General features: G+C 33.2%; 4 protein-coding genes across 8 annotated transcripts in view; 3 read left to right on the top strand and 1 right to left on the bottom strand.

Annotated features, from left to right (window-relative positions):
* The window catches only part of LOC106659396 (serine/threonine-protein phosphatase 2A 56 kDa regulatory subunit epsilon isoform), a 41203-nt gene extending 23923 nt beyond the window's left edge, over nucleotides 1-17280 (top strand). For 2 of the 5 annotated variants that reach the window (XM_014381949.2, XM_014381950.2), the window contains exons 3-9: nucleotides 11148-11344; nucleotides 12801-12995; nucleotides 13551-13681; nucleotides 13769-13886; nucleotides 13963-14238; nucleotides 14312-14541; nucleotides 14669-14813. In XM_014381949.2, coding sequence (XP_014237435.1) covers nucleotides 11148-11344; nucleotides 12801-12995; nucleotides 13551-13681; nucleotides 13769-13886; nucleotides 13963-14238; nucleotides 14312-14541; nucleotides 14669-14813 — 1292 coding nt within the window. Of the gene's footprint in view, nucleotides 1-2288; nucleotides 3641-11147; nucleotides 11345-12800; nucleotides 12996-13550; nucleotides 13682-13768; nucleotides 13887-13962; nucleotides 14239-14311; nucleotides 14542-14668; nucleotides 15408-16258 lie in introns of those variants that run through there. The other 3 variants (XM_014381947.2, XM_014381951.1, XM_014381946.2) reach the window with 3 other exon arrangements.
* A 545-nt stretch (nucleotides 17281-17825) lies between these two features.
* On the bottom strand, nucleotides 17826-20085 carry LOC106659390 (mitochondrial basic amino acids transporter-like). The gene is given in 6 exon segments (XM_014381938.2): nucleotides 17826-19002; nucleotides 19076-19194; nucleotides 19291-19385; nucleotides 19450-19740; nucleotides 19825-19978; nucleotides 20030-20085. Coding segments are annotated over 6 exon segments (960 nt in total). The 3' UTR covers nucleotides 17826-18757.
* A 749-nt stretch (nucleotides 20086-20834) lies between these two features.
* On the top strand, nucleotides 20835-23264 carry LOC106659389 (nucleolar protein 10). Its single transcript, XM_023462209.1, has 9 exons — nucleotides 20835-20999; nucleotides 21117-21162; nucleotides 21243-21457; nucleotides 21529-21665; nucleotides 21746-21958; nucleotides 22033-22261; nucleotides 22334-22762; nucleotides 22843-23063; nucleotides 23139-23264. Exons 1-9 carry the CDS (start codon nucleotides 20934-20936, stop codon nucleotides 23254-23256), a joined length of 1674 nt encoding a protein of 557 aa, XP_023317977.1. The 5' UTR covers nucleotides 20835-20933; the 3' UTR covers nucleotides 23257-23264.
* A 467-nt stretch (nucleotides 23265-23731) lies between these two features.
* Nucleotides 23732-25852, top strand: LOC106659391 (scaffold protein salvador). Its single transcript, XM_014381939.2, has 6 exons — nucleotides 23732-24277; nucleotides 24368-24566; nucleotides 24651-24896; nucleotides 24968-25192; nucleotides 25283-25588; nucleotides 25657-25852. Exons 1-6 carry the CDS (start codon nucleotides 24187-24189, stop codon nucleotides 25748-25750), a joined length of 1161 nt encoding a protein of 386 aa, XP_014237425.1. The 5' UTR covers nucleotides 23732-24186; the 3' UTR covers nucleotides 25751-25852.
* The last annotated feature ends 5 nt before the right edge of the window (nucleotides 25853-25857 follow it).

Below are 25857 nucleotides of genomic sequence, written 5' to 3'. Positions count from 1 at the left end.
CTACAGTAGAAAAGTTCTTTCAAATCAACGAGATAAATTTGCAAGTTATGGTGCGATTGTTAGGTTCGCTTTCTTATACCGTGCACCGAATGCTTATATCCTGGTCGAGAGTAATGTAGAAATAGTGAGTCAGTAACAAAATAAAAATGTATTAACTTAAAGCCCTCGGGGCGACCGCCACACGTATGACTACAGGGCCGTATGTATGACGTTAAGAATAGAAACAAGAAATAGAGTTTTTATAATATAATTATTAGAACTATTTATAGCTTTCTCTACTTCAGCTTTCTCTCCTTGACAAAGTGGGGGCCGCCCTTCTTGATGACTATGAGACAAGCAGTTTTTCAAAAATTGTATGACGCCATTTGATAAACGTGTATGACACGAATAAAAATCAGAGGTTTCTGGATATTTTACGCCCTCGCTCTCCGTTGCACAGGAGGGGGGGGGAGTGTCAAATTAGATGGTTCTCCCCATATTTCCTTTCTTGATACGATATAACGTCAGCTTACTCAACCCCTATGTAACAGAAAAAAAACTTTTAAACAAGTATCATTTGCAACACAAAATTGCACGAACTTTTTTGACTATAAAATTAGTTTGAAAGTAAGGAAAAACTTTCCAACGTTTCTTTCTTCTCGTCCAATTCATGTTCGGTGATCATTCGATGGTTGTGTTATCTTATTGAAAAATTGTATTCTAGATAACTCAAATCATAAAATGATACAATATTAATCATTGGTTGCTCAGCCTAATATAATTGAAAGATTCAAAGAAACAAATGTCAAGTTACTGTATTCAAGGTAGACTACGTGTAAAATAATCAAAAATTGGGATTTGCAGGTTATTTCAACTATCTGACGTCGATAAACAAATTCGATTAAAAATATCGATGGCATTGCTCATCAATTCAATACTTGTAACTTTACTCTTTCCAAAAAAGGCAATTACGCTACTCAAATCCCAAGACTTTTTATTTCTAAGTTTGAACAAACGTCGACTAAAAGGTGTATATGAAGGATCCATATGTAATAGCTAGACGTCGTTGTAATGCGGTTATTTTTACTCGGTCGGGTCTCTCTTTCTGTCGTTTAGAACGCGGCAACGACCTCCTGCATTATAAACCGATCTGCCGAGCAGCAGCACACTGCACACGTCGCTCTATATGCGCTCTTTCCGAGCTTTCATGTGCTCAAGTCGCCGCCGCGCGGTCTTAAGTCTACAACCAAGCGTGTCTGGCTCGCGTGAGCTATTTTGTAACACTGTCCCTAGCAACGGGGGGGGGGGACGAGGGATTTCCGCGTAATTCATTTCCGCGGACATCGAGCTTCGAGACCGCGATTACGTGCAGTGAATCGAGAGCTTTATTATCCAAGGAGCAAGCGTAGAAACTTAACTCTTTCGAACTTTACGCGCGTCACTTTCGCCAACCACCCCGCGCGTAAATGCAATTCAAGGAGCACTTTTTTTTTAACAAAAAAATCCAATTTTATAAATGTATTGGAGACACCTTTTGTAATTATTATCTTCGGAGTATGCTTTTGCATAGTTTTATAAAAATATATATGATCAAAATTGCAAATAATGTGTTGAATAATTTTTTCAAATTTTTACAAACTTTATTGTACGTTGAACAATTAAATAAAACTTTATATTTTTAAAATTTATTTCACAAACTCATTCAACGAAAATACTAACATTTTAAAATGAAAAATCTCTTTTTGACCCTTGGGTCTCATATCTCATCAAACTTTTGGGTAACATTAAACGTTTAAATTTTAGTCTTATAAAATGACAGCCCTGATGTGGCTCTAATCAAAATTATCAATAATTTTGAAATAAGTTTTTTTTAAATCTCGATAAAAGTCTGTTGAATTTATTATTTCAAGCAATTTAATAAGAAATTATACAAACTTTTAATCAAAGCTTTTTTCCAAGTTAATAAAATTAAAGCATTGATAAACTGGAATAAGTTTAAAGGCAGTCTCTATCTACACAATGATGCATAAAATGCACAAAACTGAAAAACTAGATTTAAAAAATGTTCATTTGAATGTGAACTCACACTTTAGGCGATATACATATATGAAATAAAATATACATTTGAATTATTATCTTGAGTCAACAAAAACATGTGCATGAAAAAAGCTCTATATTGGCCTGCTGCCAAAACCCTACCTAAGTTTTACACACTAGCATCCTCTTGATAACGCCTAATCACACATCATAATTAAAACATTTCGAAAGTCCGTCAACGTCACAAGGTGTTTTTATTCTCTCTTCCGTAGGTGGTACTCGATAATTAGAGTGTAATCGGTGTTGGTTGGTCATCACACCCCGCCGAGCGAGAGAACGAGACGAAAAAAAAAAAGAAAAAGAGAGGGAGAGGGAGCAAAATACAAGCAGACTAAGAAAGAGAGGGCATAGATATAACAAAAAAAAAGCGTATCAATAAGTTCCGGGGCTCGAGTGAAACAAAAGAAATAAAAGAAGACGGGCAAATAAAAAAGAGTAGCAGCGCAAACTGGCGTAGTGCCCCGTAGCCAAAAACCTTAACGAGCTAACTCTCTCTCGGCATCTCTGCTCCATCTTCTTCTTCTAACTTCTTCGCGCCTCAAACTGTAAATGTAGCTATTTCTCTCGCCTGCGCACAGACAGGACCAAGACTGCTACTACTATTACTATTAATACTACTTCTACTACTACTACTACTACTACTACTACTACTATTGCTACTCCAACTTCAACTTCAAAAATCATCAAGTACACACCTCTTCAGGAGTTCACGTGTTTCTTTCTCTTGGATGCAACCGTACTAGCAATGCCTGTAATTGTATCTGCAGTTCTACTTGCATAATTTACCTGTACAAGTCGCCACGCTACAAGAGGGACTTTTTATAAACACATCAATTTAATGTGAATGTTGCGCGGTCCACTGGCTGCTTCTCTGCTACAAGTGCTGGTAATCGTACAAATATATACGTCAATGTATATTTATTAAAACAAGCGCAACAAACTTTTTGCGCACACATCCGATCTATATATCTCTATCTCCTCCTCTCGTCTGCGACGGGCAGGCGTCGAGCCGGGGAATTTTTTAGAAACTGAAAATTATTAAAAAAAGAAAAAGAAAAAAACCAAACAGCACAACGTGTCATCTGTATTACCAAGTAAACACAAATATAAATCAAGCAAGCAAGACGAGGACGACAACCACTATTACTACTAATTCTACTACTACTTCTGCTACTATTACTTGCACGACGGAAACAAGCGTACGAACGTCAATGTACCACCCGCTCGAAAGCTGATACCGCTCGATTTCACCCCGATCGTGCGAGAGAAAAAAAGCCCGCAAAAATTACCGAACTACGTGTATAAAACAACGGGACGAGGGTGAAATAGCCCTCTGCAGCAGCAGAACGACGTGTCGGGCCTGCATAACGCCTGCCGATCGTCGTCGTCGACGCTCTGCTCTCCTCTCTTCTCTTCGCTGTGTGCACTCTTCACTACGGCGCGAGGCCGTCCGAAAGAAACGAGGCACATCTCCGTGTGCCTGTCTTATCTACTAACTGCCCGTGTTGATACCCCACAGCGGGTACATGAACAGGCAAATTTATGATCGAGCCAAAGATGATGGGTAATTCACTCTCCTTTACCAATTAGCACAAATATTTCTTGTGTCCTCAGCTCTTCTTTGATTTAACCTTTTTTTCCTCATTACTCTTTATTATTGTTTGTTTTATTAATAACGTTTGATTGTTTCGTTGCCTTTTTGATTAATCGAGCCGCATCTAATAATAACGCTATTGTGTTGTCGAAGCAGCTTTGCAGTCATCCGTTATACCGTTATTATCGACAAATTTGTGACTCGAACACCCCCTTATTACCCCTTTTATTTGTGAGATATTTAATTTTTATTTATAACATTTTCGAAAATGTGTTTCATTCGTTTCACTTTTTAACACAAAAAATAATGATTCACTGCACTTATATACTCACGGAAAAATGTTTCTGCACTATTAAATTTTTCAATCATCCATTCATTACTCGTGCAATTCATGCATGTAACTATAAGCGCATCAATTGCAATTTAGTATTTTAGAAATAATATAGTTTTTTTCAACTATATTTTTTTCAACCTAAAAGAAATTGTTTTGCTTAATTTTGCAATACAGTATTTACAAGACTCAATGGTAAAATAAGCCTTTTTTGAAATATTAATACATTTGTTAAATGTCTATAACACTGAAAAAAATTCAAACCTTTGAAGTTTACTAATACTGTATTGAAAAAAGTTATGACTAACGAAAAAATACGACAAGTTTCAGCATGATATTTTTGGAGTTTTTGATTTTCTAATTACTGTATTATTAACATTATATTTTATTAAATGACTGTACTTTTAGTCATTAAAGCTTTTAATTGCTTTTGAAAGTTTATCCTACAATAATGATGTACAATTTTTTTCACCACAATGCTTGCTCGGTTTTTGCACGCATCTTTTCCATTAATAATAATGACATTAACAATTTTACTTGCAATACTAGTATAATCAAATTTCAATCATAAAATCTGATTTTTGCATCATTGATTAATATTAAATATTTCTCGCGTAGCCAAGGCAATTTTCAGAAATTCAAATTTTAAAACATAACATAGCTGTTACACGTGTCAAAGCTTCGTTAAAATTTTTCCGCTCGTTTGTTTGTTACATAACTGAAAAAATCTTGCTAAAATAAATCATGCATTAAGCTTTATGGTATTAAGTGTCTTCAAAACGCATCTACGTAATGTGACATAGAAAATTAAATTTATATTATTGTAGCAAAGCAACAACTAGACTCAAAAACCTTGTACTTTTCAAAATTATGTTAAAATTTTACGCAACGCTGTAATGTTTCTATAATATGAAGAGCGTCCAAAATAGGTCACAATGAATATATATGAAAAAATATTTAAAATTTCATTTGACGGCTATATTATCATAAAAATCCACAAATTCCCCACATTAAAAAATAGAATCAAAATAAGCCAATGTAATTGTATCTTCAAGATTTGTCTTTCACACAAAAAAAGTCATTAAAAGCGAGCCCACATTGTATTGTTTACAAAAAAAAAGTAGTATGGTATCGTGGACGTAAATCATCGCTTCTCGTTGTTATTTCATTTTATCGAGAAAATCGGTGCAAAATTAAATGTCACCAGCAGAGCATCACCGCGCGCGCCTTATAATTAATCCGATGAAATGAACGACGTCTATTCAATTTTACAATTGTGAATCGTGTATATCAACCCTAGAGAGAGAAAAAAAAGAGCAGCAAGCAGAGAAAACGAGAGTGCAGTAGTAGTTGTCGTAGACGCGGCAAGCAAGTAAATCGAATACAGCCGCGTTTATATAGATATATATTTATACGTATATAAATCGCAAAATTTCATTTACAGGCCGTTTCGCTTCTAACCTTAATTTCGCAGGATCTCCAGCATCTTCGTGCGCTGGTGCTACTACTGCTACTCGCTACTGCATTACCGTCGTTGCTGCGTATATTATATCCAAAAGTGGTGTAGGACATAATATGTTTAAAAAAAAAAGAAGATAAATCAGATTAGTGACTCTAAAATGAAACGCTATACAGACGATGCACATCCAGACGAGTTCAGTACGTAGTAACGTTGATTGATTTAATTGTAATTGAAGGTCCACGCATTTATCTGGTTGGCTGCTCTTCTCCTCTTCTTGCTCCAACTGATCTCGATTACTATTGTGGATCCTATATTCTTGCGGATTAACAACCCTGTGTATAACAACTCGCACCTACGTGTGTCTCGCGTGCACATATGCTGTTGTGCACATGCGTCTGCTGCCTATGTAAATGCTTAAAGGCACGCGCTATGTGCATATTATGTTGCTTTTGTGCATTCTGGTCACATAGATACGCGCCTGTCTTCGCTCGGTTTCATTTCAAAATGAAGAAAATGTTTATCTTCGCTCGATATCATTTACAAAGGAGCCTAAATACATGTGCTTGCGTTGGGAAGGTGAAATGAACGTCGATTAAATGCATAAAATCAAACTACTGTTCCATTAAATGTTTCCTGAATATTTATTCACGGATCGACGACAATTTTCACTTTCCGATAAAGCGTCTGTTGTTCATCTAAAATAGGTGCGATGTATTCGTTCTTTTACAAACTTTAATATCAAAAAATGTTTATCTGCTTAGCCTTGAGGTTGCCTGAGTGCATTTATTATTCCAAAAAAACACAAAAAAATAATCATCTTCGACTGTTTTTTTTAACTGTCTGAATCCATTTATCATTATTTTATAAATGAAATATCTTTCATTATTCATTTTAATATCGCAAATTTTATCGATTTCTCACGCATACATATATTCCAGGTTGCAATTTTGCTTCTACTGCAAATGGCACTGAAATTTTACGTGCATTTTCTGAGCGTACATAAACTCGATTAAAAATGCACTAACTACGCTTGTATTCTGTTGGCGGTAAATCGAAACTCTCGATCACTCCGAAGAAAGCACAAAATATTTACCGTCGAATCGCGATCAATGATATTTCCGAATTTTTCTTCTGCGTCTCGGGCCTCATTGTTTTGGCTGCGCACTGCTTTGGCGTTTCGGCTCTGATTGTACAAGTGCAGCCAGCCACTATATATATATGAGCAATTCCGGAATTTAGTTTCGAATTTTTCGACTAAAAACGGAACAATTTTTTTTCGTTGGACGCATACTTTGAACATTGGGTATTGTTCTTGAAGGTCCTAGGAAGCTAAAAAAATGCGTGAACAATCGAAATTTTAATAGGTAATTTTTTTATAAGCATTTGTGTTCCGAGGAAAAATAATTAGTGCAGGCAAAACGCGCGCTCCATTATCCACCGATCAAAACTTTTCTAATTCGCTGGTAAAACTACTAGTGACCTTGAAAAAATAATCGACACATGTATTTTGAAAGATTTTTACATGCTCTTTCCGATGGTGACCTTAGATTTTTCGAAAAACGCATTATATGGCCAAAAAAACGGCTCAAAAGTCAAGCGTATTTATACAAAAAAAACACTTTTTTGAGCTATAAGCATATACAGTAGGGTGGTCCACTTTTTCAAAAATTTTTTGTATCTCGGGGGATCCATCGGAATCAGAAAGTTTGAGGTTTAAAATGAATTTTCCCGTAAACTAGAACTCAAAAAAATGATTTTAGATGGTGTCGATGGATTTTTGAAGTTTAAAAACGAGCTCCAAAAAAGAAGCAAAATCGGGCTATCATTCGATTTATTTCAAACTCTGTTTAGAGTGTAAAAATAATCTTGACAATACATTTTCTTATGTGTTTTTGTCTGCAGAATCGAATGCCGTAGTCAGTTTTGACCTAGGAGCACAATTTCATTCAAAAAAATACACTTTTTCGATCGTTCTTTTTCGCAAATTCCGCAAAGTTCATTTTCGAGCGAGTGGCAAATGAACAGAAAAAATCTAGAAAATTTTTTGACACCACCAAAATTTAGGATTTTTTATGACAAATCCAATGGTATAAATTAGTATACACTTTGAAATTATTTTAATGCAGAAAAATACAACTTTATCCCAAAAAACGACATTACGAAAAATTGAAAAATCGAAAAGTGTATTAGTTTCTTCCAGGAAATGGCTAAGTAGAATCAACTATGGAAAAAATTGCATGAAACTATCTGATAGGTTTTTTTCTCACCTTTCCAACGCCGGTTTCAGAAGTTAAAAATTCGCAAGATTCGCTGAGATACAGCTATTTTTGTACGATGCATTTTTTAGCTTAAATTCTGCTTCGCTGGTTTTTTAATGAATAGAGCTAGCTCAGAATTATTGAATTTTAAGCCTAAAAAATGCATCGTACAAAAATAGCTGTATCTCAGCGAATCTTGCGAATTTTTAACTTCTGAAACCGGCGTTGGAAAGGTGAGAAAAAAACCTATCAGATAGTTTCATGCAATTTTTTCCATAGTTGATTCTACTTAGCCATTTCCTGAAAGAAACTAATACACTTTTCGATTTTTCAATTTTTCGTAATGTCGTTTTTTGGGATAAAGTTGTATTTTTCTGCATTAAAATAATTTCAAAGTGTATACTAATTTATACCATTTGATTTGTCATGAAAAATCCTAAATTTTGGTGGTGTCAAAAAATTTTCTAGATTTTTTCTGTTCATTTGCCACTCGCTCGAAAATGAACTTTGCGGAATTTGCGAAAAAGAACGATCGAAAAAGTGTATTTTTTTGAATGAAATTGTGTTCCTAGGTCAAAACTGACTACAGCATTCAATTCTGCTGACAAAAACAAATAAGAAAATGTATTGTCAAGATTATTTTTACACTCTAAACAGAGTTTGAAATAAATCGAATGACAGCCCGATTTTGCTTCTTTTTTGGAGCTCGTTTGTAAACTTCAAAAATCCATCGACACCATCTAAAATCATTTTTTTGAGTTCTAGTTTATGGGAAAATTCATTTTAAACCTCAAATTTTCTGATTCCGATGGATCCCCCGAGATACAAAAAATTTTTGAAAAAGTGGACCACCCTACTATATATGCTTATAGCTCAAAAAAGTTTTTTTTTTTGTATAAATACGCTTGACTTTTGAGCCGTTTTTTTGGCCATATAATGCGTTTTTCGAAAAATCTAAGGTCACCATCGGAAAGAGCATGTAAAAATCTTTCAAAATACATGTGTCGATTATTTTTTCAAGGTCACTAGTAGTTTTACCAGCGAATTAGAAAAGTTTTGATCGGTGGATAATGGAGCGCACGTTTTGCCTGCACTAATTATTTTTCCTCGGAACACAAATGCTTATAAAAAAATTACCTATTAAAATTTCGATTGTTCACGCATTTTTTTAGCTTCCTAGGACCTTCAAGAACAATACCCAATGTTCAAAGTATGCGTCCAACGAAAAAAAATTGTTCCGTTTTTAGTCGAAAAATTCGAAACTAAATTCCGGAATTGCTCATATATGCATGCGAATAAACAGTGCTGTATAGCGCGCTAACATTTACACATGTGAAGCTTGGTTTTACGTACGACCGTCATATACAAACCTATACAAGCACACGTTCACGCGTGTGGGTGATGCTATTGCTACGTAACGTTATGCTGCTGCTGCTGCTGTTGCTACTGCTTTTGCTTCAACACTATGTGTTCAGCTGCCGTTGCCATTGCTGTACACACGCGCGCACATCAGTCCGTCGACGCCTATTATCGATCGTTATGTACATATATACCGAGAGCTTTTTATTGCCGCTGAAGTTAATCAGACTATATATATGTATACGTGTAATGCATATAAACACGTACTCTATGTGGCAGCGAGATTGTAAAATTTGCAATTGAAAAAGTATATAGCCTTTCGATCCCATTAACTGCACTTTTCGATGCTCCCGATGAAGTATTTACGGCTTTCGCGAGCGTAAATGATGCATATATAATATTGGCAAAAAGCAAAATAAAAGTTTACAACTCCAAGCGTATACGCCGCCGCCTCAGCCGATGCTACTTTTTACGATGACCTCAAAACGTGAGTTGCGAGAACTTGAGAAGCGGCGATGTCGCTAATAAGACGTCCAAATTTTCAAGGGTACATACACCAGGCCACTGCGCAAACTGATGAAAAATTAATAATTTCTTTCGCTCGCGCCATTTCTGCATTTAGATGGTTATTTCGACGCGCTCGAAATATTCTGTAAACTTAATTTCTCGAGCGTCTGTTTAGCTTTCCGATGGCATCGATGTTTGAAACTGTCATTTATTGAAATATTCCTAATAATTAATATTGCCATTGATCCCGATGTTTGTTCTTCCGACCCGTTTCAAACAATATTATAATAACACGCTACACATACAGCCCACCAAGCATGACCATTTATCTGTTGTTGCAATTTGGAAACCACATTGATTGTATTTGCTAAACAATACACTACATCGAGTTAGATGTAGATATATGTATATATTTCTTTTGTGGTTTAGCGTGTAATTTTGAGTGTTCATACAACACGGAACATTTGAAACCGAATGATGTTATTACGCTTTTACTACTGGTTATTTTCATGCTGCAATGGAAATACTTAGACATAACAATCGTTGTGATTTTCATGATCTAATCAAATTCATATTTTTGTTTGCTAAAAATATGACTGTTAACTGTTTTTCATGCATTTACAGTAGATTTTTAATTAACAATATGTATTTATTGTGTAAAATTATTTGAGATACAATTGATTAACATTTTTATCTTGTGATTATATTTTAAATATTTTGATTAAAACAACTCTTTTTTTTGTTTTTCGGAAAATGCGTGTTTGTAAAAATTTTATTCCATTCACGATCGATATAAATTTCACAGTTGAAAAAGTTGGAGCACTGAAATTAAATAATTACAACTTCTTCGAGTTATCAAGAAAAAGACCAGGTTGAAATTTTGATAAAACTGGTTTTTGTGTGCTCTGCAAAAATGAGAATAACATGATAATATTTGTGTAGAAAGATAGGCTCGTAAAACATTATTTACAATTAATAAATTTACTACGAAGTCTGTCGTCTCTATAAATCGCATTTCAATTTCAAAATTTTTACTAGTATTGTGATAAAGTTCAAATCAGTTTCTTTTTGAATTACATAATATTTCCTACAAAACGCAGAATAATTGAGTTTTCAAAAATATCGAAATTTTGTGACGTAAAACAATGACAAAAATGATAGCGCATTTCAATATACTATAAACGTAAATAATTAGTATCAATGATTACATAAGGTAATGCATACAGTATTGTGGCTTTGAATTAACACATATTCCCCGTTTTTGTTGTGGATGCCTAATACTGCCCCTCGCAAACGATTTACAAATAACGAAAGTATCAACTAAACGAGTGAAATTTTGATGATAGTAATCATTGATAATTCCCTCTACATGTTCCGTTTAAGATTGGTTTTATGTTTTTTATAATTTTAAATTAATGGATTATCCTGATATTTATTCATTTTTATGTTTTCCGATCGAATGTTTTTTGTCTCAATTCTAATAAACTTAGTTTACAAATCGATGCATCAACTTTTATCGAATCAACTAATTTTTCTCTTGTACTTTTTTGGACAATTTAGATGTTACTCCGTCGGAGCAGGAGGAACTTTTTATACGAAAGCTAAGACAATGCTGCGTCGCTTTCGACTTTATGGACCCGGTGGCGGACCTCAAAGGCAAGGAAATTAAACGCACAACCCTGAACGAGCTTGTCGAGTTTATCACCGCAGGCCGAGGGGTCTTAACCGAAGCGGTCTATCCTGAAATCATTAAGATGGTAAGTTTGTTGCTTATTTTAATTTTGTTATCAAAATTGTTTAACTTTGACGCACGCATGAAAAATACAGGGTAAGGCGCGAATTAAAAATGGTGCATTCATCGTGACGACGAAATAGTGAAATTCGGCTAGAAAACGAACAATCGCAAGCTCTTTAATGCAGCATAGAAAGAGACTTCGAGTGAGAGTAAAGTGCACTGACCCATATAATATACGGATTCACGCCCATACCGGAGGCGTTGCATGCACGGAATGCGGAAAGATGATATCCCCCGCTTTCCTTTTTCTTCCCTTTCTTGTTTCTCTTTCTCACTGTTTCGTTATTAATAATTTCGTGCTGTTCACGGGTTAAACGAGCGCGTGTTTCGCGGTGTGCGTTACTTATGCCTCGACTTGTATTATACGCCGTGCTGCTGCATTTATATATTGCAAATATGATGTGTGTCGAGGCCATCTTTGGCAGCGAGAAAGACGACACACATTCGCGAGATCTGCACCTTAATAACATAAACGTTTTTTTCTCACGACGCCTATATCTCGCAAGGCATAAAGATACGCGTCCGCGAGAAGCTATATATATTGTAACGGGGCGTCGTCGTCGCGTAAGTCGTTCCTCATTGCACGCGAGCCACGTGCGAGAAGCGAGCCTCGTACCACACAGCGAGTATTGTATATGGATTTTTCTTGGCACATTATAATGCTCGACGCTGCTGTCGACATGTGTATGTGTGTAAGACCGCGTGACCCGGTGTATTGACACTCGTCTCTTTCTTTTTCTCTCTCTCTCTCTCTGTCTCTCTCGTATTCGTTCTGCACTTGTTGCGTTAGACAATTTCTCGCCATTACGTCATTCGGTAATTCAGCACTTCTTCGGAGCAATTTTTCCCCTCTCGCCTGGTTTTTGTAATGCTACGTCAAGCAACTGTACTATTTGCTATTCTTTCAATTTTATTTATTCGTTTATCAATGCTTTCAATGCAATCAATACTACACTCGTTGTATCAATTCTTGATTTTTCATCTGCCTATGTAGGCAACTTTCGATACTGCTATTTTATTCCACAAGAATAATTATTATTTTATCATTTTGTTATTGATTTATTCCTTTTTATAGATTTAACATTTCTGTGTGACACTTGTCAATTAAGCGAATTGTATTTTATCTAGAATCAATTTTCATCTCAATTAAAAGCAGTTACTTTAAATTTATATTACGTTCAACTTGTCAGTCTTCTTTGACAAGACATTGTTCATGAAAAAAATTTCCTCCCGTTCGTGATTATTAACAAATATTCCATCGTTATATAAATGCAAATGTTGCTAACCATCGTGGCCAACACTCAAAATGGATTAATAAAATGTCAAGTCTTGCCCTTAAGATGTGACTGTGCATATTTTTTTCTCTTTAACATACTTTTCAAGAATCTACATACTAATAAAAATTTCCTCTCTTGCAGATTTCTGCCAACATATTTCGTACCTTGCCACCGAGTGAAAATCCAGACTTCGATCCTGAAGAGGACGATCCGACCTTGGAGGCGAGCTGGCCCCATCTCCAGCTCGTTTACGAGTTCTTTCTGAGATTTCTTGAATCCCAAGACTTTCAACAAAATATTGGCAAACGCGTCATTGACCAAAAATTTGTTTTACAGGTAATTCCATTATTACTATATACATTAATTTTTTACTGCTTCTTATTCCACTTTGTTTGTAATTCTAAAATTTTTAACTTCATCACATAATATCATTACAATCAGTTCAAGAAGCTCTATGTTGCCTCTATCTGATTCAGCTTGAATACTAAAATATCGTTGATTTTAAATTATTTGTAACGATACTACAATTATCATCATTTATACAAAAGCTTTCTTCATGTACAACACGAAAATCTTGGTACTCTAAAAGAAAAGCTCATTGAATGTCGACTCGCGACATAAAACATCTGAAGTGGAGAAATGATTTCTGAACTATACGCCAGCGTTTTTATGCTCTCGATATATTTTACCATAAGAAATGAAGGAAATGTGTATATTGACTTTTGAATACTGAAGCTTTAAAATCCAATATACTTATTTCCTCTAATTTTTTAAGGAAAATACATTGAGAATATAGAAATTCTGCGCTATCATTTAGTCCTAAATCAAGGACGTTTAAAGCGCGCCAAAAAGTGGTTAGTCTAATTTATTAATTATTGTTATTTGCTACAGTTGCTGGACTTGTTCGATTCCGAGGATCCTCGAGAAAGAGACTTTTTGAAAACAGTCTTGCATCGTATATACGGAAAATTTCTGGGTCTCAGAGCTTTCATACGTAAACAAATAAACAACATCTTTTTAAGGTAGGTTCTATTTCACTTTCAATTTTTGCGAGTCAAAAGAGACGATGCAATGATTAAATTTAACTTTCTTGACGAATCCGTCCACAGGTTTGTTTACGAAACAGAGCATTTCAATGGAGTTGGGGAGTTGTTGGAGATATTAGGCAGTATCATCAATGGTTTTGCTTTACCGCTGAAAGTTGAACACAAACAGTTTTTGGTCAAGGTAATACATCTTTATGTCCAAGAACTATAAATGTATAAATTGATTAATCGAAATTAACTTATTCGATTTTCCTCAGGTGCTGTTACCGCTACACAAAGTTAAGTGCTTGTCGCTGTATCATGCGCAATTAGCATATTGCGTGGTACAATTTCTCGAAAAAGACGCAACCCTCACGGAGCCCGTTGTACGAGGACTTCTGAAATTCTGGCCTAAAACATGTAGTCAGAAAGAGGTCATGTTTCTGGGCGAAATCGAAGAAATTCTCGATGTCATAGAACATGCTCAATTCGTTAGAATACAAGAACCATTATTCAGGCAAATTGCACGTTGTGTTTCGTCTCCACACTTTCAGGTACGGTACCATAAACTTCGTCATTGTGCCAGTTTTTTGTATGTAAATTATTTTACGTTAATTTTTTCCACAGGTTGCTGAGAGAGCGCTGTATTTTTGGAATAACGAGTACATTATGTCCCTAATCGAGGAAAATAATCACGTTATAATGGGAATAATGTTTCCGGCTTTATATAGAATAAGCAAGGAACATTGGAACCAAACGATCGTGGCGCTTGTTTATAATGTGCTAAAAACATTCATGGAAATGAACAGCAAGCTCTTTGACGAACTTACTGCCAGTTATAAGTCTGAAAGGCAAAAGTATGTACTCAAATTAACAAATGAGCAAAAATTTATGAGATAATTTTTTATCCAGCTTTCCATATTCTGATCTTTGAATAGTAATTATTAGGCAAAAGTTTTACTAAATTAATTAATAATTTTTTAGAGAGAAAAAAAGAGAAAAGGAAAGGGAAGAACTGTGGAAGAGACTGAATGAACTGGAACTTGAACACCGCCAAAACGCTTTAACAGCGCCAACAAACACTTCAGTTCCTGCCTCTACTGCACCTGCGACGCGTGCCCGCCCCTGAGCTGGTAAATTTCTTACTTTATTAAGTGTTATGTGCACACGCAGGAAAAAACAAACATGTTCTCCCAAGGTTTTGAAATAAAATATGAAAAGTGCTGCAATTAATTTGTTTGATTATACATTATGTAGTGTAGATATATTGAAAGAGACTAATCATTAGCTGGTATGATAATATTGAGATTAAAAGGTTCTATTAGAATATCGAAAATCATATTTATTAACGCCATTTGTTTTTACACGAAAAATTTAATATTGGTCTTTGGTCTCTATATATCCCATCTATTTTATTTTAATACTTTTAAAAGAAACTTGTGCCAGAAACAAGTTTAGACTTAATTTTCATTAAATCGAACTCATTAATTATTAATTTATGCTTTTATCGAATCAGTTTCTTATGAGTTTTAAAATCTTAAAAAAATTAAACGCAAATGAACTTTTTTGGTTTTGATTTAAAAAAAGTTAATAGAGTTAAGCAAATTTTGATTCAAATCACATGAATGAACATCTGAACTAATTTTTTTTAAATCAACTTGACGTAATTGATGAGAGTGTCCAGAAAAGCATTAGTTTTTTTTTATCTAATTTGAGCATTATATTTTTGTTTTAACTCGTAATATTAATAATATTCAAATTTAATAATGGGTTAAATATTTACAAAATAAAATCACTTGTAACATAAGCATAATTGTCTATCTTTTGTATGTGCAAAATACGTTGTAATATTTATCTATATGCCACTTTAGGGCCGATGAAATTAGGACAAATAGAGGATTATTCGATGATTGATCAGCTATGAAAAAATTATAACTCTTTTTAATATTATTTATATTCACAAAATTTTTTCTTCAAAATTTCCATGTTTTGTTTTGTTGATAAATTAAAAACAAGCAATGTATAAATGTCAAGATTTAACTGTATTATTTAATGTGACTATGATAATTTATATACATGTATACCTATGTAACAAAGTTAATTAATGCTTTTTCAAACAATTTAGATATGATGAATTAATGTTATGTATGTATATATTATAAGTATAAGTATAGCAATAAAAGAAATAAATTTAAGTAGTGTCTTTGATTAGTATTAACGGAAACTCTATCTCAAGATATGCAAGTGTTAAAATTAAATTTTTTAAATTTTTCTTTTAAAGACACTCGTTTTTCGGAAATCATCTTTCTAAAATTTTTTAATTTAACGGTAATGTTTCAATAATATTCAACTAACTACTTAAAATATCCTTTAATTTTTAAAATTAAGTATTCTCTTGAAGACATGAATGTGATATTTTTTTTTGTCATAATTCTATTTTATTTCTTCATTATTATTATTATTATTGTTTTTCTAAATCAAGTTTGATTCAACCATTCATTTTAAGCAATTCAAATGTACTTTTCATGGAAAGTACTTGCGTCTTGTAATTATCAATTAAAATTATACTTTCAGGTGGAATCACACACACGCTGCCCAACTGTTAATCCTTAGTTTACGCCGATTGTCCGTTCACTTAAAGCAAAGAAAAATTGTTCATAATGGAAAATAAAATATTTCTCGTACAGACAATTTTTGACGTGGCAAAACTCTTTCATTATCTGTGCCTGAAAGGCACCTAGTGAAGAAGAGGACAAGGCATAACTATTGAGCGTAATAAGAGAGAGGGATGTTCAATAAGGAGTTAACATAAAAAATTTTGAGTTTCCCTTTTTAAAAAAGCCATATAGATTGATGATAACAATTAATTTTACTGTGTATAACATTTTTTACTCTTTTGACGGCAATGGTTTAATGTGCATGATGTACTCAATGTCAAACACTTTATACAAAAATGTGTATCCCTCATTAATGTATTAGCTGAGCTTGGTCGGAGGAGATGATTCAGGAGTTGATTGATGATAATAAATAATTAATAGTAATAATAGTAATAGTAATGACTAAGAAAAATCTGACAAAAAAAGTTGACGCATATAATGAATGAAATATCCTGTCATACAAAAACTGTATTGATTTCAACAGTGTAAAGTATGTTACTTTGAAGTATGAGCATGAGCAGTGACAAGCTCATTCAACCATAAACCTCTGAAATCTTGAGACGGGCCCATTTTTCAATGATCCTATCGACCGTGGCCGGCGAAGGTGTTGTTTGAACTGTATCATATGTTCGTATTAATAGTAGAATTAATAAAATACCTATGATAAAGTATATAATTTTCAGGCAAATTATACATAATACATCATAATTAAAGGTCTACACCAGTGATAAGTATAGATTTAGTGATTCATGTAGTGTTTGCTCTTCATTTGTAAAAAGCGATTAAAATAAGTTGTAATTTGACTTAATTTTAAATCAGACGACATTGAATTCAAATACTGTGATAATAAAAATATTTGCAATTTACAAAAACTAATTGATTTTCGTAAAGTTTGTTATCAAAAAAAAAAAAAAAAAAACGGATAGTTTTACATCTAAAGAAACAGAATAATTTCTTACAATATTTGTAGAAAATAAAAACATCATATCACTTTATCTATACATATTCCTGTTGTAGGGGCTTAATATTAGTTAAATCCATGGAAAATTAATCAACTTTGTGGAAGTTTCTAACACAATAATAACGAACACAAAGCACACATTATCACATAGTTGGAACTCAAAAAAATGCGATGATACATTGTAGATCTAACGTAACATTATATAAATATATAATAATAAGGATGATTACATAAAAAAATTGTGCAACAAAAACGCTGAAAATGCGCTGATTGCATACCGGCTAATTGACAAGCATACTTTTTCAGAATGAAAACCCGTAGACGTCGTGTGTATAACATGAAAAATATTAATATTTGAAAATATCATGTATCTGTTGAAGATAATTACAAAAAAGAGAAAAAGTGAGAGATTGTATGACTGTGTGAGAATTTAGTGTTAAATTGAGCAAATGAAATTGTGAAAAAATAAAAACGCAAAAAGTATATGTTGTTTTTTAAATAAAAAAGAGAGTAATAAAACAAGGGATAAATATATAAAATAAACTCAATTGTTCCGAAATATTTATGGTTGCTTATAAATAGAAATAAATCATTGAGATTAATTACATAAGAATTATTCGGAGCTGTGCTCCCACCGGCCACCATGAAAGTGTACGTGGGATCGTTTATAAAAATTTCATACCAATGCATAATAAAGATATAGGTATAGTGAAAAGAGTAAAGTGAATGAATGATTAAAATCATTAATATGAAATGAAATGAAAATGATAGTTTGCCCGAACTAGAAGAAAAAATGTATCAATGTGAAAACAAATACTGAGATGAAATTCTATTTCTGATCGAAGAAATAGTATAAAAAAACGTTTGCCGAGTTTTTACAACATTTACTAAACATGACGACTTTTTTCTATCTTTGATTTTAACATACTTACTGATTGACCTGGTTTCGGTAAGAAGCACTTTTACCACATTAATCATCAAAATCAATTTTTTATCATTTTTCAATATTTTGTGCAACGTCTCGTAAATTGTAGGCGAAAAAAATAACAAAGAAAAAACAATCAGTGCACCGATTAAACAAGATGACCTGTTTTATAAATATGATATATGCGTTTTATTCTGTGACTTATTTTCACTTGCTTATTTGCGTACAAATTATACACGAACTAAACACATTAGGTGATATAAATCCAGAAGAGAAATGTTTTATCCATTATCATATATATTTTTATCATTTACCATTAGTTTTAGAAAGAGAAATGAAACTTCATGGATGAAATCTTCGGAAAAAGCTCGCTGTACAAAAGATTTAAAATAAACACAGTGAAATTTAAAGTTAAAGAAGTTTGTTTGTTTCTAATATAATTTATCTTAAATATACATACGCGATTTGCGCCGCAAATAAGTGTCACTCTCTACTTTCATGCCAGTTTTGTGTTGACTTTTAACAGCTTTTCACGCTGAGAAGGATTTACAGCCCTTCAAAATGAGCTCGTATCCGTACAATATGGTAATGTTGACGGGTATGGATCTTATTATTATCATGGAAAATCCTTTGGAGAATCCGAGAATTCCGGCCTCTTGATACAGGTGCCAACTGCAGTGAATCACTCCTCGGAAGAATGGATTTTTCAAGTCGTCGCCCTGTATCCTGGATTTGATCGTGTCCAATGGGACGACTGGAATCCACGAAGCGAACCCTGGGTCGGAAAATCTTGTTTTCGATGGATATTAAAATTACTAGACTACATAGAAAATTATCATTAAATGTACCGGCAACTCCTCCAGCAACGATAGTTTCGTAGATACCAGGAGCTACGTTCAATTGACCAGATAGATAGTGGCGAGTCATTTGATACGCCAATAAGTAAACACCACCGCCTAGACCATCTCTGTTTTTTTTTTGTTTTTTTTTGAAAAAGATGTTAATTTTTTAAATTTAATTGTCGAGTCCTTATCTCGAATTTTGTATAATGCACATGTTGAACCTCCAAAATGTGATGACCAATCCAGTGGAGAAAGCCCGAAGGCCAAATTTCCGATAAATATCCAGTACGGTCAAACGCATGCTCACGGTTCTCTTGTATTTATTTTCTCCGATTTTTTTCTTCACAATGACACCTACGGAAGTCGAATTATAAATTTATAGTAACTTGATTCATGTTACTATACTCTCAGCTCTTCAATATACTTTTGCCCATTTGCATTCGAATTTTGATGAACTCGGTGGGGCCGGTTATCAATGTTTGGACGGCACCTGCGGCGCAACCGGCGACAAAGAGATCCTGCATCCAGCCCGAGTTCGTTGGCATGATTCTGGTATGACCCCTGCTGCGTTGAAGATAATTCATGGACATGTCGCAAATGCCGAAATACAAGGAATTCAAGTATCCGGAGCCTAGCAGCGGGAAAATCATTCCTCTGTAAAATCCTCGTATCTAAGATTTTTGAGCACGTGTCGATAACGATAGCACCGTTTGATATGAGCTTGTAGAGAAAAAAATCTTAAAAAAATTGTATACCCCGTCCTTTTTCATTATCTTAATCGCGGCTTGTCCGATGGACATCGGAACATTGCTCATCTGTTGATAAAGTTTGATGGTATCCATCGGGTGTCCTACTAAAGTTCCAACGAAGCCTGTGTGGTAGTGATTTTTAAAATCGACGCTCGTGAAAGTTCATATTATATTTTTTTCATTAAATAGTGTAACGACAATTATTCATTACCCGCACTCCATCCTGCAAAGAAGTGACACTGTGATTCCTGCATTTGGAATCGTCATTTTGTCCATACGAAAATGTTTGCTCTATCCAAGTAATTTTTCACATCACATTTTAGTCAATAATCACCATAAAAATTTTCTTGAAAATTTCATTTTCAATTATTTAATAATATTTATCAGTACAAAATTTTCAAAATCAATTGTACGCTAGAGTTATAATTGATTCACCAAACACACAACGCGAATGAGCATAACCAATTTGTAGCTCTTATGTATAATTCGATTAAAGTTGACAATTAACCACTGAAATTGTTAAAAAATTTTTGAACTCTTTTTACAAATTACCCTTGTAATTATTCAATACACGAAGGGATTTGTTGGAGTTTTGAAAGGTTATATCGTTCAATAGAAGTTATTAGCCGGTTCATTTGCTCATGATATTTTTAAGATCAATCAGTTGCAAAAAATTAAAAAAAAAAACGATCATTAATTTGCGATACGTATTTCCCTTATGTATCGTTCAGATGATTCACACCGATAAATGCGCATTTAAATGAAAAAATATCAGTCGATTGGAAGAAGCACAATTTAAACACGCAAAAAAAGTACACTATTTTGTTTAAAAAATTGACTAAAATCATAGAAAAAAATAATGAAACTCTAAATATTAATATCTTGTGTAACTGCATAATCTTACATTTGAATATTGCCGCGCACGAAAGCGCGGCTCTCAAACGAAACGTGCGCAGATTGACATCCTCGACCGTCGTGTGCACGGTAGCCGGCAGCACGTGTGGCAGTACAGACCGACGTGCAAGGCAGACGAAAAGACTTGTTATATTTTTATAGTTTGATAGGTTTAGTAACATTAAAGTGATTAATATTTTAGTGAAATATATGATATCAAAATGCAGGCGTCTTACAACAACGATGTAAAGATTTACAATCTTAATGCTGGCAAAAATATTCCAGACGTAAGTGTTAACCCAGTTTTCATTCAATTTTTGTAATTGAATTTGGATATAATTTTTCTTTCAAAACTTTACTTGGTGTAAGATAGTTATTAACATACAAATATTATTATTCAACAGTTTCTACCTGCAGCAAAACGAAAGAAGCTAATGAAAAGTGATGCCAGTAAGTTTTTTGTCCTTATAGTGTGTATTTGCAGAAAATTGGAAGTGAAAATCTAATTTTTAAAAATAATATTATTACAGGTATCCAGAATCAAATTAGGTTGATTCAAGAGCTTGATATGCCAGATGTTACGACTAACATCAAAATTTCAAATGATGAACGTTATATTTTTGCCTGTGGAACATATAAACCAAGAATGAAATGTTTTGATGTACATCAACTTAGTATGAAATTTGAAAGATGTTTTGATTCAGAAGTTGTTGCATTTGAAGTACTATCCGATGATTACACTAAGGTATGTATTAATCTAATAAATATATAAGTAAGATTGAAATAGTACAGTCAATAATATTTATGTATTTACAGTTAGTATTTTTACAATGCGACCGGCACATTGAGTTTCACGCTGCACATGGTAAATACTACAGAATGCGAATACCTAAGTTTGGAAGAGATTTGAAATTTCATTATCCCTCTGCTGATTTGATTGTTGTTGGAACTAGGTATGCATTTATTGACAAGTTTAAGTTATTCGTTTGTGTGCATAACTAATATTTTAATGTTTTATTACTTTTTCTTTTAGCAATGAAATATATAGGTTGAATCTTGAAAGAGGACAGTTTTTACAGCCATTCCTTTCTGATAGTAATTGCTGTAACAAAGTAGCCATTAACCCAGAGCATCAATTATTGTTAGTGGGTACCAATGATGGAAAAGTTGAAGCATGGGATCATCGTGTAAAAAAAAAAGTTGGGACTCTAGATTGTGGATTTGGTTGCATCAAAAATAATACAAAGTAAGAATAGAAATACATTTTACCCTTTTTGTATATATAATGAACAAATTTGACTAAGCTCATTTTATCTGCAGCCTTGATACTGTACCATCAATCACAGCTCTTAATTGTCAAGGGGCTTTAACTGTTGGAGTTGGAACTGTCACTGGTCAAGTATTATTATATGATATTAGATCAAATAGTCCATTTACTGTCAAAGATCACATGTATGGGCTACCTATAAGAAATATTGAATTCCATTATAGTATGGACTTAGTATATTCAATGGACAGTTCCGTAATTAAAATATGGAACAAAGATAATGTAAGTTTATAAATAATCATATTTTCCAATAAATTTTTTTAACTTGATTTAACTGAATTTATGTTTTTTTAGGGTAAAATGTATACATCAATAGAAGCAGAAGATGCTTTCAATGATTTTTGTGTTTTCCCAAATACTGGAATGATATATACAGCCAATGAAAGTCCAAAAATGTTGACTTATTACATTCCCAGTCTTGGTCCAGCTCCAAAATGGTGTGGTAACCTTGATAGTCATATTGATGACTTTGAATTTAAAAATACTCAAACATTATATGAGAACTATAAATTCGTGACGAAAGAAGAATTAGATGAATTAGATTTGCAAAATACACCATTCTTGCTTGAAAAGAATTTGTTGAGAGCTCACATGCATGGATACTTCATGAATCTCAAACTTTATAATAAATTCAGAGCTTTGAAGAGACCATTTGAATTTGAAGAATTCAAAAAGCAGAAGATCTCAAGCAAGATTCAAGAAGAAAGACCTAAACGAGTACAGGTAAGAACTTGAAAAAGGAAAAACTATATAATTCTCTTCAAAATTTCAATTTTACTAATTAATAATTACTTTTCAAACAGGTCAATCCAGAAGCTTCTCTAAGCTCTACAGTGGACGATCGATTCAAATCTCTACTGAGTAAAGATGAATTCAAAATTGACGTTAATAGTGAGCTGTATGCACTCACAAATCCAGTTGTTGCTAGTTTGTCAAAACCCAAGCTCATAGAGTACGACGGAAATTCATCGGAAGATGAGAAGCCATGGGGTAAAGAAGTCGGAAAAGCAATGAAGGCGCGCAGGTACATAACATTTTTTCGAAAACTATTTATTTTAATTTGTTACCTCTGCTAAAATTTAATTTTTTATTTTTATAGGCAAGCCGCTTTTGAAGATAGAATAGATAAAGAAACTGTTGAGCCCCAACAAACCAGAGGAAACAAATCAATGACTTTTGTACCTAGAAGTAACAAATTTAATAAAAGAAAGCGATAAAATTTATATAATAACAATATTGTTTTATTAAAATCCCATTTTGGTCTGAAAAACATATAGAAAGTTCAATACAAATTGAAAGTAGTTAACATAACTGATAATGTAAATCGTACAAACAGTAATAACTCAAATGAAAATAAGAAGTAGAACTTCCCTAATAATGATTAATGACATAATTTCTAAAAATGGAACTCCTCAGTATTCAAAAACATCTCAAAACATTTTTTAATAAACATGTCAAATTAAATGTTGATACATTCATTATTTTACATTTTCTGGTCTCGACGCTTAAAACATGCATTTACCGTCAGCGTTCCACCAAGACGCGAGTTCGTAATTACGTACAAACATACAATGCGCAACGTCCGTGCGCGTGAGCACCAACCAACTTTGACACATGCTTATCCATGCATATACAAATACAACACATACACATTGACATTTTGTTGTTGATATTATATTTACAACGTATCATACGTCTTAAAAGTTATATATATAAATGTAGATATATAATTATGTGAAATTGTTTTAGTAGTAGTAGCAGTTGTTGTTCGTTTGTGGCTTTTCAAGTGCCGAACAGGATCAGTAATTTATTTTTCTTGACAAGATAATGCAGTGAAAGTAGTGGAATAAATAAAAAGTCACGGTTATTCGTGTACTGTGAAAAACTGATGTCAATTGTTAACCCGTACCATTAATTGTGTGGGTATATTTTTTTACCCAGAAGATGCAAAACTGTAACAATAGTCGTCATGGTTTGCGAGCTCGGCGTAGATTTTTAGTCCTCGATCATATTTCAACTTCAAACTTTCTGGTTTACCATATACATAAGTGTATATGAAGGGGAATTTTTTTATGATATGTTTAGAACTTTGTGCTGCGTTTTTTTCTTTGTTTTTGAAGAAAAGATAGCAAATCTTATAATTAGAGATGTTATCTCGAAAAAATAAAGATCTCAGAATGATAAAAGAAGGTGTTGTTGGCAAATATGTCAAAAAAGATACACCACCTGAAGTGCCTAGTAAGTTTTATAGATTATCATTAAAAGCTAACATATCGTAAATAAAATTTATTTATTGGTTTGTAAATGGAAATTATCATATTTTTTTAGTTATAAATGTTTGGACAACAGAACCACACAGGAGAGGAAGACGGGTAAATCAAACAATGCCTACTATGCCTTTTGGTTCTCAACCTCCAACAACTGTACAAAAGTTTGGTAACACAAAGCCTTCATTAAGTGCCGTTGGTCTGGGTAGTCATGAAGGAAAATATACACCTAACAACTCAGTACCAGATTTAGCTGCAAGGTTTTAGTTTATTTATTTTAATTTTAGATTGCTTTTTTTAAGTTTTATTTTATAAACTAAAAATCATAAATCTAATGTTATAAGGTATGGCAGTTTATCCATAAATTCTGGTCCACGAGACGTGATGCCTTTGACTACACCTATGTACCCAAATACTTTTTCACCTGCAGTCTCACAAACTTGTGGATATGTTGATCAGTATTCTGGTTCACAATTTCATTTAGACAGAAACCCAGTCAATTTACAAATGCCTTTGATTTATGAAGTTGACAATTGTCAAGAGTATGTTACTTCTCAATTGCAACTTGTGCAATACAGACAAAACACAGAGTAAAACCTTTTTTTGTTTTATTATAGTATAATTTTTATTGAATTATTAATTATAAATTACAATTTGTTAGATATAGTCATTCGGAACCAGAAAGTTCTACCTGTAGTAGTAGTGAACCACCAGAGGAACTACCTTTACCACTTGGCTGGTCTGTTTATTTTACTCTTCGAGGAAGAAAGTATTATGTTGATCATAATACTAGAACAACACATTGGTCACATCCCTTAGAAAAAGAGGGTTTACCTACTGGTTGGGAAAGGATAGACTCTGCTGAATATGGAGTTTATTATGTAAAGTATGTAATTTTAATTGTTGATAGTATGCAAATTATATTGCAGTTGACAGTAAAATTAGTAATTAATTGAATTATTTGATACTTTTTTAGTCACATAACAAGGGAAGCACAATATCAACATCCATGTTATCCAACTGAGTTACAAGCTGTTAGAGTGATTCCTCCACCTCAACATACCAACTTTCATTCACATAGTGTTTTAGTACCAGCAAACCCTTACATTAATGAAGAAATTCCTAATTGGATTTATGTTTATAGTCGTGCATCAGTTGAATTAGATGCCAAATTAAAATGGGAGCTATTTCGCTTACCGGAACTTGATTGTTTTAATGCAATGTTAGTAAGATTATTTACTCAAGAAGTAAGAGAAGTGGTTATGAAATACGAAAAATATAGGTATGACTTGAGTTTTTCAAATTTACAATTTTTTTGAAGAAAATTTTAATGGAATTTAAATTTTACAGGAATGCTCTACGTTACGAAATAGAACAAAGAACAAGGGAATCAGATAGAGATTCTGAAAATTCTAATAGAGCTGTTATTACTGAGTTATTTTAATCTATCGATTAATGGATGTATAGTGTATAGTGATAATTGCATATATTTTTGGAATAGATTATTAGAAAATAAATCAATGCAGTGTATTTTACCTTATGTATTACAAT

This window comes from Trichogramma pretiosum, unplaced genomic scaffold, assembly GCF_000599845.2.
Source record: "Trichogramma pretiosum strain Unisexual culture from Peru unplaced genomic scaffold, Tpre_2.0 scaffold9, whole genome shotgun sequence".
NCBI lineage: Eukaryota > Metazoa > Arthropoda > Insecta > Hymenoptera > Trichogrammatidae > Trichogramma > Trichogramma pretiosum.
The sequence above is the reverse complement of the archived record's forward strand: the minus strand, read 5'-3'. Positions and strand labels throughout refer to the sequence as shown.

What these genes read in the sequence shown, in the direction of transcription:
- LOC106659389 (XM_023462209.1), top strand. Translation starts at nt 20,934, where the DNA reads ATGCAGGCGTCTTACAACAACGATGTAAAGATTTACAATCTTAATGCT. An exon ending in TATCCGATGATTACACTAAG is followed by an intron (nt 21,458 to 21,528) that starts GTATGTATTAAT and finishes ATGTATTTACAG; the next exon opens with TTAGTATTTTTACAATGCGA. An exon ending in AAAGCAATGAAGGCGCGCAG is followed by an intron (nt 23,064 to 23,138) that starts GTACATAACATT and finishes TTATTTTTATAG; the next exon opens with GCAAGCCGCTTTTGAAGATA.
- LOC106659391 (XM_014381939.2), top strand. Translation starts at nt 24,187, where the DNA reads ATGTTATCTCGAAAAAATAAAGATCTCAGAATGATAAAAGAAGGTGTT. An exon ending in CAATACAGACAAAACACAGA is followed by an intron (nt 24,897 to 24,967) that starts GTAAAACCTTTT and finishes ACAATTTGTTAG; the next exon opens with ATATAGTCATTCGGAACCAG. An exon ending in ATGAAATACGAAAAATATAG is followed by an intron (nt 25,589 to 25,656) that starts GTATGACTTGAG and finishes TAAATTTTACAG; the next exon opens with GAATGCTCTACGTTACGAAA.